Source organism: Saccopteryx leptura, chromosome 3, assembly GCF_036850995.1.
Source record: "Saccopteryx leptura isolate mSacLep1 chromosome 3, mSacLep1_pri_phased_curated, whole genome shotgun sequence".
NCBI classification, from domain to species: Eukaryota; Metazoa; Chordata; class Mammalia; order Chiroptera; family Emballonuridae; genus Saccopteryx; species Saccopteryx leptura.
Window position 1 is genome coordinate 242,274,416 of NC_089505.1, and position 12,314 is coordinate 242,286,729.

Consider the following 12,314-nt stretch of genomic DNA (forward strand, 5'->3'; position numbering starts at 1 on the left):
GCTTTAGTTTGGTCTTCTTTTCTTAGACATTTTTTTTATGAGAGAGAGAGAGAGAGAAATCAATCTGTTGCTCCACCTAGCCAGGCATTCATCGGTTGACTCTTGCATGTGCCATGACCAGGGATCAAACTCGCAACTTTGGTTTAGCAGGATGATGCTCTAACCAAGTGAGCTACCCTACCAGGGCCCCTTTATCTAGTTATTTAAAGTGGAAGGTTAAGTTATTGATTTGAGATTTAGTTGTTTATTAATTGCTTCTCATATGTGCCTTGATGTGGGGGTGGGAGTGCTCATGCCAAGCCAGTGACCCCTTGCTCAAGCCAGCAACCTTAAGCTCAAACCAGTGATCTTGGAATCATGTTGATGATCCTGTGCTCAAGCTGGTACACACACACTCAAGACAATGAGCCTGTGCTCTAGCTGGTGACCTCAGAGTTTCAAACCAGAGCCCTCAGCATCCTGGATCAACATGCTATCCACTGCATCACAACTGGTCAGGCAAGATTTTTTTTTAACTGAGTTTTCAGCTATCGATTTTCCTCTAAGTACTGCTTTAGCTGTATTTAATAAGTTTTGGTATGTTGTGTTTTTATTTTTAGTCATCTCAAATTATTTTCTAATTTCCCTGGTGATTTCTTCTTTGAACTATTCATTATTTTGGAGTATGTTGTTTAATTTTCATATATTTGTGAATTCCCCAAATTTCTTTTTGTTATTGATTTCTAATTGCATTATACAGTGGTCAGAGAAGATACTTTGGGTGATTTTAACCTTTTAAAGTTTATCATACCTTGAATTATGGCCTATCATATGATCTATCCTAGAGAATGTTCAATGTTTACTTGAAAACAATGTATAATCTGATATTTGGGGGTTTACCATGTCTTTTACCATCTTCCCTGGTCTTCTTTTTGGAAGCCAGTGTGAGAGAAGCAGAATAATGGACATTGCAGCTTCATTTTCTTCCTCTCCTTGTTCTGCCTTCTGGTGTGAGAAAATAAGCAAAGAATGTCAAATTCACCTAATTTCCTCCTAATGCCCTTCCAGATTCCAAAAACAGCCCAGGTATGCTTGGCTTTTCCATAACTCGCAGTGATTTCTTTTCCTGGATGCATTAGGACAACAGAGTGTGCCTCTGCACACAAGCAAAGCAAAATGAGTGCTCTTGCTCTTCCTTACTCACAGTGGCTCCTTCAGAAATACTCCTACTCAGAAATTGATCCATGCTCCTTTAGTCACTGAATTTGGTCCCAGGTCATCATACTGATGGCAGACCAAGGGAGCTCTGGTTTTGTGGTTTTGGTGAGATTAGAACTTTTACCTGCTGTAATGAATTCCCACTGGCCCTTTTGCCACTAAAGTTGTCCCTTCTGCTCCTGCTTTCCCAGATACCAGAAGTGAGTAACCACATCCTCTTCTTTCCCTATGGTATGTAGCTGTAAAGGATCCATTTGGCTGCAATTAACAGAAAACCAATCTAACCCTAACTTGAGTAACTAAGAGTTTATTTTTCTCATTAATAAGAAGTGTGGGGACAGACAGTTACGAGCTGGTGCAGTTGGTCAATGACACCATCAAAGACCAAGCCTCTTCCCATTTTTCCACTGCAGCAGCCAGAGCAGGTGTACTTCATCCTTATGTCTATTGTCTCATAGTCACAAGATGGCAACTTAAAACTAAGTCCTGTCCTGCAGAGAAAAAAAAGGGTAAGGTACAGAGACAAAAAGCTTACCAGCACATTACAAAGCTTTTCCAGAAGCCCCACCCAGCAACTTCTGCTTATGTCTCGCTATTTAAATCTAGGTCACAAATCACTCCTAGACTAATCACTGAAAGGCTGAAAAATGGGTAGAGAAAAGGGAAAAGGAAAGAAGGAGGGGGAGCAGTGATCAGTCAACCAACAGTGGCTGCCACATTTTCCTTTATAACCTTAGTACTTAGAAGTTAGGGCAAGGGTGGGGGAGGATGACTTGGAGTATGGCACGCCATTCAACTCTGCCCCCGTTCACACCTGTTCTAAACAGAATCAGTTTCCGCCTTCTGAAAATCTTAGCTCCCTGGCCCCTTCTATAGCCAAGTCCCTAACCACAACCTTTTCACCTGCCCTCTAGCAAATTCAGCATCTACTTTATACTCCTTTAGAATTAGCAAAGCATATTCTAGTACTCAGCAGTCATCTACAGTCATTAAACATTGTTCACGTGAAGGATCCCAAAGGCTGGTCTGGGACATCCCAGAAGACATCCCCATGCCATGGCTTTTTCTCAGCCTCAGATACCTGTTATGGCAGTTAACCATTTCCATCACTGCCTATACCAATAGGTCAATCCATGATTTGGATAACATATTCAAGCTTAGGTCCTGGATTTCAAGTCTTTGAAGAGGTTAGAAATTTAGAGTCCAAAATAGGGGTCTTAAAGTTCAACTTTCCCATATCTTGCTTTCTCAGAATACTCCTGGAAATTACAGATAAATTAATATATTTAACTCTAATAAGGATGTATTTGTCTCCCTTCCAGAACCTCCTGCCAACCTCTCTAAATCAGACCAAATGTTTTAAAGCATTTTGTAAAATTCTTTCAACTCAATCTCTTCCCAGTCCTCTGATAGTCCCTACAGCAGGAGTACTATATGTAACTTTGGACAGACTGCATTCATTTCTGTATACCAATTCTCTAACAGAATATTACCTATCATCTCAAAATCAGTTGACTGAAGTTCTCAGGGTCATAATTCTTTTGTGTGCAACATTTAAAGCTTCCTAGTAATCCTGGGATTTGCATGTATAAATTTTTTTATAACACTGAGGTGCAAGAAGTCATGTTACTACAGTTAGCCCCCAATGAATTGCCACAATGGCAAGATATTATATTCTCTATGTAGTCTTAGAAGGGTGACCAACCATCCCAGTTTTCCCAAGAGTCAGAGGTTTTCTGGGATGTAGGTCTTTCACTGCTAAAAATGAGCAAACGGGAACAGTTGGCCATCCTAAGGCTGGACAAACATTAGTTTACAATCCTTTGCCTCACTACAGTATATGTTTTACTAGGGTAATGAACATGTCTAATGAATTTCTGTATACCCACACCTAGTGCTCAGACATAATAGGCACTCAATAAATTCTCAATAAACAAACCAATTCACAAACAAATGCATGAACCAGTATAAAAGTAGATTATAATAGTAATAATCCAAAGCCTGAGTTGATCTCAAAAGCCACATCAGAAGTTACCTGAGCCAACTAAAATGAACCCCTGCAACTTCCTCCTTATCCCTTACAGAGAACATCTCTTTCAGATTTTAAGAGGCCATGTCCTTAGAGCAGGAGCAAATTTCCCCCATGCACATGTGCACCACAATTTTTATATAATGTTTTCAATTTTATGGACTTGAGGAGCATTGGGTAGACCTTTGATCATGAAGGTCTGTTCTTCAGGAAGACAGCAAATCTCCAGATATATGCAAAATGTTACGAAAGAATAAACTTCTGAGGGTACCTATCAGCTACCTGGCCTTCCAGACATCCCAGGGTTCTGTGCTGCACAGAATGATGACAGTGACATTAAGTGTCTAGAACCTTCCCCTACCACCTCCACACCAGCACATCCCGTTGGGGTATAACTCTAATGTTGCAGTAGGTTTTTCTGCTTTATTGTGTCACTTTCTACTCGTCTCCCGCAAGATGCTGATATTCCTCTATTCCCTTAATATCTTATTTTTCCTCTTTATCTTTTCTCTCATATTATTTCTTCCAACTTTTTGTATAAGTTACAGTGAGCGGAGCTAGTGTGCTTTCATCTTATGAGTGGGGAGACTCTTATGTCTGTACCAACTGTAACTGATGGTCACCTCGAGCAAGAGAACACAGTCCCCAGACTATAACAGTTCTGACTCCATATTTCCTGGAGTTTTGTAATTTTCCTTGAAAAACTACCAGTTTCCATGCCTGGTTTCCAAGGGTGCACCTACAAAATCTGCACCTGTGTCTGTCTCCTCTCCTTCCCCATGTGCTAAGCTTTAACCCACTGGCACACAGCGCAGTGCCACTGCTATTTGCAGTACCCTTCACTCACAGTCACCTCCCCCAGAATTTTGACCTGTCTTTTTGTCGTGTGACTAAGCTGAGTCTACCTCAAAAGCCTTATCCCCACACCCTTTGTTGTACCAAAGGTTCCCTCTGCCTGTGCTCCCCTAGTACTCTCACTGGGCAGGCAAGTTTGACCACCTGCTTCTTTTTTTTTTTTTTTATAAATAAAATTTTATTTTAATGGGGTGACATCAATAAATCAGGGTACATATATTCAAAGAAAACATTTCCAGGTTATCTTGTCATTTAGTTCTGTTGCATACCCATCACCCAAAGAGAGATCATGCTCCATCACCCTCTATCCAGTTTTCTTTGTACCCCTCCCCCTCTCCCTCCTTCCCTCCCCCCCCCCCCCAATCACCACACTCCTGTCCCTGTCTCTTAGTCTTGCTTTTATGTCCCGCCAATGTATGGAATCCTGCAGTTCTTGTTTTTTTCTGATTCGCTTATTTCATTCTGCATAATGTTATCAAGATTCCACCATTCTGCTGTAAGTGATCCGATGTCATCATTTCTTCTAGCTGAATAGTATACTATGGTGTATATGTGCCCTATCTTCTTTATCCAGTCTTTTAATTTTTTTACAGTAATTAAAAGCCTTTAAGCAAACTCTTGGCCAATACAGCAAGAATCCATAAAAGAGTAGTGTCCTTAACATGTTCACCAAGTCCAAGTTGGCCCCATCACCGTGCCAAATCCCTGAAAAATGCAAGCCAACCACAGTTCAGTCTGTTAGGAGCTGTCACAGGGAGCAGGAGTCCAGGAAAAGTCCACATCCAGGAAAAGTCTGCATGGCACTGGAATTGTTGTCACCATTCTATACTTTGCAGCTCATGTCCAAGTCCCAGTGACCGCTGCTTCTAGCTGGTAATGATTCAGGTAAACTGGAAAAGCCATCTGCAGCATGTGTGGATATGGAGTTTCTGTTCTCCTCTGCCTGGAGAGATGAGACCAGGTTGCTTTTCCCTGGAGCTCTGCGACTGTGGCATGGTAAAGAGAACCTTGGGATACACTAAGCTGGGTGACAAAGGTAGAGTCATAATAGAAGTTGGCAAAAGGGGGAAAGAGAGCTCTAAATTAGGAGTAGGTCCCAGCCTGACCACCTGCTTCTTAAACCCTCTCTGGGCATTCCAGAGGTTTCCCTGTCAGCACACTCTACTCCAGTCATGCAACACAACCAGACTTTATCAACCTCAAAATAAGACCAGAATTTTCACAACACCCCACACAAGTCTTTGTTTCAAGACTGTTTTAATTATAATTAATTATAATTCTTAAACTCTACATTTACCATTGAGTAATACACTAGCCCCTCTGAAGTGAGCACCTACTTCAAGAATGGCTCTTCAATATTTTGTATTGTCAACCCTTTTGTGTACATCCCTGAGGAGGGAGAGACCAGGGAGGGAAAGCAGTAGGGGTGGGGGCTCACCTCGGGGGCTCTGGTGTTTCAAGCTGGAAGTTTCTTCCTCCCAGGGCAAGGGGGAAATAAATGGTTCAACCCTCCCGGACAGCCCCTCCCCCAGGAACTCAGGAAAACCTTGGTTGGGATTGGTATTCAAAACATTCCAAAGGCTGAAGATGAACCAGAATTTATGTCTGTTCTTGTTTCAGAAAAGAGAATGGCTGCTCTTAGCCAAAGGGGAGCCCCTGAGCCGAGGACACAGCCTGAGAGAGCCTGCCACCACCTTCTATGTGATTGTGCCATCACCCTCCCCCACTCTGCTGGTGAAGGCAGTAGCTACAAGGGAACTGATGCTGCCCAGCCCCTTCCCCCTGCTGCCTGAGAACCTGCCTGTTGACAGCCTTAAGATTGTGGAGGCAAGTGCAGCCCAGATCTGAGGAGACAGAGAGAGGGGAGGGAAGAGAAGGGAATTTGAGATGGGGAGGAGGGAGGAGGAGTGAGCCAGTGAGGGGAAGGGCAGGGTACTGAGGGAGAAGTGGTCCCAAGGACGTGGTGAGAGGGTCAGAGAAGAAACAAGGATGGGAACTGAGGTGAGGCAGGAGGAAGTAGCGGTAATGGTGGGTTCCCACGGGTCTGTCTGCATTATGTGTGTCCCGTGTTTGCATGCATCTATTGCTGTCTGTTGAGGGAAAAAGACAAAGGCAGACAATGTAGGCGCCCAGAATAGGAAGGGTTTCAGAATCAGATGCCGATGCAAAGGAGGTAATAGCTCTTAAGGTCATTTTCTCCTTCTCTTCTTTGGATCTGATTCTGGATTTCCTCTGCCAGCCCCCCACCCCCTCAATCTGAAAGCAGGAGGGCTGCTCTGGGTAGGGAGAACTGGAACCACCTGGCTGCTGGATCACTGGCCAATGTGCAGGGAGGACAGAGCCTGGGATTGTGCTCTCGGCTTGGCAGCCCTGAAGATGCACAGAGAGGTGAACACAAGTGGCTGTGGCTCGCTTAGCGTCTCATTTCAGGGCCAGTGGTTCCTGGCACAGGATGTTGTGGCCGGAAAACTTGACTGCTCAGGAATGTTGTGCTTGCGTGTCCTCTGGTTATGCTCACTTTGGGAGCAGGCAAGCCCAGGGCTCAGTGTCCTCATCTTGCTGACTGTGAGCACCCCCAGGCTGTGGACACGCCTACTCTCATAGCCTTGCACACTGGGTCCCTTGAAACCCTCACAATGCTCTGGAATCCCACAACATACTTCTCAGGGCTGGAGTGGTCATTACCCCTAACCACTCAGGGTTGCTCTGACTTCTTATACTTGTGCCTGACACTGACCTCACAAACACTCAGGCCTGGGGGCTAGAACATCCAGTGCAACACTCATCTGTTTCACACCTTCAGAGAGCCCTGGGTCTTCACACCTCCTCCAGCCTCTTATACTCAAAGGGCTCTGCCTGACATCTTGTGTTCTGTGACCTCAAGTTCCCCAGGTGAGGCTTCTCCTCTCATCCTCAGAGTGTGCTGGATGGCCTGGAGCTAGAGCCCATCTACAACCCCTTGCAGGTCTGGAGTCACCTAGACTCACACCTGAGCAGCTCATTTGCCAAGCCTCAGGGCCGACTCCACCCAAGCTGGGAGAGCCGGGCCCTGAAAAAGGTACTGTTCCCCTCCTTACTCCTTTCCCTCCTCTCTTTGCCCAGAACCCAAGAGACAACCCCTCTCCTGTCCTCAATATTCCCCTCCCCACCCATCCCAGGGAGTAGCCCTCTAGCCTGGATCTTCCCTGGTAGAGGAAAGAACTGGGCCAACAGAGAAGAAGTAAAAAAAAAACAAAAAACAGTTTTGTGCCCTAGGCAAAGGCACAACACCCCTGAGGAGCTCCCCGGTATCTTAATAGAGTGTCTGGTCACTTATCAGACCATTGTCCCACTAAGCAAACTGGCTACACTGGAACTACAACCAGAGCCCTTCATTGGAGGGAAAGGTTGAAGGGAAGGTGAGAAAAGAAATGCCCCAGGGAAGGGAAATTAGCATATAGTGACCGCAGTCATTAGCTAGGTTGTGTGACAAGTGCTTTCACATAAATTTTCTCCTTTACTCCTCACAGCATCCCTGCAAGGTAAGTGTTAGGCTCACTGTACAGATAAGCAAAGGGAGGCTGACCAAGGTTAGTAGCTTATAGAGAGGGCTCTGGTAATGGGGTTAAAGAGAGAAGAGTAATTGAATGTGGAGAGTTATTTTTATGACATTCTTATTTTATAATATTTGAGCTTTTCCCCATATTAACTTTTTCTAGGTTCTTTGTAATAGACCTTTAGAAAAACTGCTTTCCCTAAGCTGAAGTGACAAGAGATGTTTCCAGAGTAGGAGGAACAAACCCACTATAAGTTAGCTGGTGAGCAAGCTAACAGAGGGACACTCAGCCAGGACATGAGCACTATGGAACCTGGAGTCCAGGGAACTCCACTACCCTAAGCTTGAGGTTGTCACTTCAGTGATGGGACAGTGAAGGACTTAGGACAGCAGACCCAGAAAAGACTGGGATAGATCAGGAACTCTAGTCTGCTCACTTTCATTTCAGGCTGGGCAGTTGCAGACAAATCGAGTTCGAGCCACAGTGGCCCCTCTACCTATGACTCCAGCTCTTGGCAGAGCCCCCAAAATGCCAGCAGCCAGCAAAGCCTCCTCAGAAACCTTTCAGCTTTCCATGGAGGAGGAAGAGAAGGAAGAATATCCCTCAGGGCTTTAAGTAACCAGCAACAGAATCTGGCTGCCCTGCTCAACCACATTTAAGCTAAGGCTCACACAGTGGTGCTCTGAGGGTCAGGCTTGTCTTCCATCCACCTGAGCCTCTGTGAGCTCAGGCAACTGAGAAACAGCCTTCCCCACCTCTGTCTTCGGTGTGCCACTGCCTGCCCCACACCTCAGCCTGGAAAGAAACACACCCAAGCCTCTTGCTTCTCTAAGCAGGGACTCATATTCTTTGGGGTCATTTGATACTGTTAACACAGATGAAGATTAAACAACCAACACCATTGTTAGGAGCATTTCCAGCCTCCAATTTCTCCATGTAGCTCTGTGTAAGCAAGTGGATGTCAGGTCACCTTCAGGAAATGGCCTCAGGGGACAAGGGCAAGGTTTAAAGAGCTTATGAAAACCAGTAGGATTGAAATTCAAAGCCTGTGTCCCTCGCACTACATCTGCCACTCTAGTTTCCTTTAGGCTCCAAACAGAAAAGTGATTGGTGCTCACTACCTACAGGCAAAGCGTGTATGGGGGAGGGATTATATGGCAGAACTGGGAACAAATGGTAGGAAAAGACCTATTCCCTTCCTATTCCCCTCTCCTCACACCTGCCTACCTTCCCATTGGCCCTCTCCATCCACAAAATAATAACTATAAAATGCTTACTCTGTTTCAAATTGCACTAAGTACTTGAAAAATTTAACTCCTTCCACACAAACAACCCTGTGAGGTAGAGCCTATTCTTAACGTTTTCCCTGTTAATAAAGGGGCAGCAAAAGTAACCAAGGGTTGCAGATGTTATAAAATTTAGCCAGGATCACAGGGTTAAGCACACATGGGCTGGATGGACTGCCTGGGCTCTGAACTGCCACTCTGCTCAGCTCCCCTCCCTGGGCCCTTTCCTCCTTATATGGCCCCAAACACATTCCTGGTTCTCTGGATTCCCTCCACACCCACCTAGCACCCTTGCCTCAGTGTCCCTTTTGTGAATATTCAAACACATGGCCCTCTTAAATTTAAACTGACTTTAATGAGAACAAAACTTTTTTTTTTAATCAATCTCTGGCAAAAAACAACAACAAACAAAAAAACAAACCACTGCAGGGGAAAGGATCCAGGCACAGTCCAGCATCTCCCTACAGCCTCCAAGCAGGCCCCCCCAACTGTACCTTCTCTGAAACACCCTTTCCTTAGACTTGGTCCAGCAGCTATCTGTTCCTTTTGGGGGATGACTTAGGGATGCTGGCCTCCCCAGGTTCCATTCCTAACGCCTGCCATCTGTCCCACTTCCAAGACTTCTGGAGATTAATCATTCTTCCCTTGACCCCCCTGATCTGTCTAGTCCCTACTCTCACACAGGCCCCACCCCTGTGGTTGGCACTGATCACCAGCCCCACCTCTCCGTGGTCCTCCTATCAACAACCTCAGCTTTGCCCTACTTCTCAGGTGGAGCCCTCTGACTTGACCCCAGTCCTGTCAGCCCCTATTTTAGAGAGCCCACAGTCCCAGCTCCTTGAGGCCCCACTCTTCTGGACCTGGCTGTACAGGGCAATGTCTGAGCTGTGACCTTTGCTGCCACTGCCAGTAGCAGCATCAGGTTCAGGGAATGCCAGGTTCTGGGGCTTGGGAGCTGGGAGGGGCTTTGTACTTCGAGGGGGAGGCACAGCATAGTCATCAGTGGCAGGGTTGTAGGGGAGCTCATAGCCTTCTTCCTTCACTCGAGCCTGGCACCACCATGCATCCTTCGGCTCCTGAGGCAGATCATAAAGGCCCTGAAGAGCAGCTGGAGCCAAGCCCTCAGGTTCGTCATAGATGGGGTCCTCTTTGGGATCCGTCAGCTCGGCCTTCATCAACTGCTGCTGCACATGTTCATACAAGTCCCAATAAAGAGTTTTCTTTAACTGTACCCCTTCTCCTACATGAGCAGCGGTGCTGTCCAAAGGGTCTGAGTATAGGGAATCTGGGGAAGGACCTGGAGGAATGCGCAGGGAGTCTAAGGGTTCAGCATACAGGGCTGGAGGGCTGCCCAAGAGCTCCTGGGTGCCAGGGTGGGAAGCCAGCTTCCCCTCTGCCACTTCTTCATGGGAATCAGCTCTAAGAATATCATGCCCTTGACCAGCCTTGCCCTGGGCCTTCTGCCGGTGGATAGCAGTTTCAACTGCCTGAAAGATGTCATTTCCCTGTGCTGTCTGGAACGTGAAGGTTCCAGGGCCAGAGGAGCAGCGCCGGCCAGCCTCAAACGAGAACATGACCTGAAAAGAATGTGAAGGGAAACACATTACCAGGAGCCATCAGGCAAGGTGAGTCACAGGGTTGGACTCGTTAAGGGGTCTACAAAGAAAAGCCTAGCTGGGGAGGGAGGTGGGCTCATGGGCTAGGCTAAAAAAGGTTACCCAGAAGGTAGAGCTTCCCACCCACCTTCTTGCCCTGTCCCACCCCACCCAGAACCCCATACCTAGAAAGCCAGCCCTCTCTGACAGCACCCCTACCTTGTCTCGGCCATAGCGACGCAACAGAGTGTAGGGCCAGGAAAGGAGTAGTTCCAGTATCTGATTCTGAGTTCCCACAGTCAGGAGAGTCAGCCTCTCAGCCTCCACCCTCAGCACATAGGAGCCATGCAGGCCGCAACGCTCAGCGGCTTCAGTTCTCTGCACTGTTACCCAGAACTGGGATCCTGGAAGGAATACAAAATTAGACTGGCACCTCCAGGAGGTGGAACAAGTTGTCCCAACGCTCATTTGTAACCAAGCTCTTAGGAACTTCTTACTTCCCCATGGGTCCCTAAACTCTCTGAGCCCCTTTTCAGGAGCACCGTTCCTTTCCACCCCATCCCTGCCCAGCTTCTCTGGCAGCTACCTTCCCAAGTGGGGCTGTACAGAGAGTTCTCCAGCATCTCCAGGGCAGAAAGTTTGGGTGGGTTCTCAGTAGGCGCCAGAGCCCAACTGCCTTTCTGGGGTAAAAAGAAAGAGAGAAAGAGTATCGAGGACCCTGTCATTCCCTCGACGCGGTTCCGAGGGTCTGAGCCAGCGTGATTCTGCTGTAACTACCCCCACCCTTCATCGCCTCTAGGGCCCAGTTCGGCTTGCCCAGCCCTTCGCGGCAGTCCTGGCCCCCTCACCGGAAAAGCATTTAGGCACAGCGTTTGCACCCAGGCAGCGCTGGACGGCGCGTCGGCCGCCAGCAGGTGGGAGCGCTCTGCGGTGTCCAGGCGGAAGGCGGCGGTCCCAGGCTCAGGTGGGCTCTCCAGGGCCACGGGCGCCACGCTCACACACTCGGCCAGACGGATCACCTTGCAGTCTAGGCGGCGCGAGCCTCCTCGGCCCCCTCCAGAGCTCGATCCCTTGTGGTCAAAGAACTCGAGGCGCGCTACCCCGTGAGGACTGGCCGGGTAGAGCACGGCCCAGGTCTTCCTCCACCTCTGCGGGAAGAGCGAGAGACGCTGGGGAGGCAGCCGAGAGCCCACGGCCCGGTCCCGACAAGGAAGAGGAACCAGTGCAGGCCGCTTCCGAGTCGGAGGCTTCCCGACCCGAACGAAGTTTTCCGCGGAGGATGCCCCTGGGTCTCCTCAGGACCAGAGAGAGCGTACCCCAAAGCCGACAGGCGCTTCTCCGCAGTGTGAGAAGATACTTCGCGGGAACTTCACGGGGCTCTCGGCTCCGGGTGCCGCGCTCCTACCTGCTGCCCGCCCCTCCCTCTTCCTGGGCCCTATTGCCCAACCCTACCTCTGATGGGGTTCCGCACCCTTCCCCTGGATTACCTTGGTACCGAAACGCTGACTTTGCAAAAACAGCGGCCCTTCCATCACGGCCCCGTCCATGGCCCCCGGCGGTTCCTCTTTGCTTCCTGGCCCCGCAAGCTGGGGGCGGGGCGGGGGCGGGGCGGGGGCGGGGCTGTGCCCACCGGAGGCGTTCCAGTCCCTGTCCTAGACCCCGCGGACTGCGAAGGGGGTTGAAAAAGTAGAGCAAGGAGGAAGGGGAGGAGGACCCCCAGATAAGCTGGACGGCGCACTCCCTCCAGGTCGCTACTCTACCCGCATCCCCCGGACTGGCACAAATGGCTCCGCGAAGAGAACCCTCGCGGTTTCGG

At 48.4% G+C, this 12,314-nt stretch overlaps 2 protein-coding genes across 3 annotated transcripts in view; one reads left to right on the top strand and one right to left on the bottom strand.

Moving 5' to 3' along the window:
- The window catches only part of M1AP (meiosis 1 associated protein), a 93,349-nt gene extending 84,247 nt beyond the window's left edge, over window positions 1-9,102 (top strand). Inside the window, exons 8-11 of the mRNA XM_066377910.1 lie at window positions 5,702-5,908; window positions 6,999-7,139; window positions 7,591-7,602; window positions 8,065-9,102. Of these exons, the coding sequence (XP_066234007.1) occupies window positions 5,702-5,908; window positions 6,999-7,139; window positions 7,591-7,602; window positions 8,065-8,232 (528 nt within the window). The 3' untranslated portion in view covers window positions 8,233-9,102. The remainder of the gene's footprint in view (window positions 1-5,701; window positions 5,909-6,998; window positions 7,140-7,590; window positions 7,603-8,064) is intronic.
- A 136-nt stretch (window positions 9,103-9,238) lies between these two features.
- On the bottom strand, window positions 9,239-12,119 carry DOK1 (docking protein 1). Of its 2 annotated transcripts, XM_066377911.1 has the most exons (5): window positions 11,986-12,119; window positions 11,347-11,646; window positions 11,085-11,178; window positions 10,718-10,902; window positions 9,239-10,480 (listed from the first exon to the last, which is right to left on the bottom strand). In XM_066377911.1, the coding sequence occupies exons 1-5, from the start codon at window positions 12,043-12,045 to the stop codon at window positions 9,671-9,673; spliced, it is 1,449 nt and encodes a 482-aa protein (XP_066234008.1). In that variant the 5' UTR covers window positions 12,046-12,119; the 3' UTR covers window positions 9,239-9,670. The 2 variants fall into 2 exon arrangements, with proteins under 2 accessions (XP_066234008.1, XP_066234009.1); XM_066377912.1 differs by lacking the exons at window positions 11,085-11,178; window positions 11,986-12,119 and having other exon boundaries at window positions 11,347-11,481.
- Between the last annotated feature and the right edge of the window lie 195 nt (window positions 12,120-12,314).

What these genes read in the sequence shown, in the direction of transcription:
- DOK1 (XM_066377911.1), bottom strand. Translation starts at nt 12,045, where the DNA reads ATGGACGGGGCCGTGATGGAAGGGCCGCTGTTTTTGCAAAGTCAGCGT. An exon ending in GTCAGCGTTTCGGTACCAAG is followed by an intron (nt 11,647 to 11,985) that starts GTAATCCAGGGG and finishes CTCTTCCCGCAG; the next exon opens with AGGTGGAGGAAGACCTGGGC. An exon ending in TGTGCCTAAATGCTTTTCCG is followed by an intron (nt 11,179 to 11,346) that starts GTGAGGGGGCCA and finishes TTTTTACCCCAG; the next exon opens with AAAGGCAGTTGGGCTCTGGC.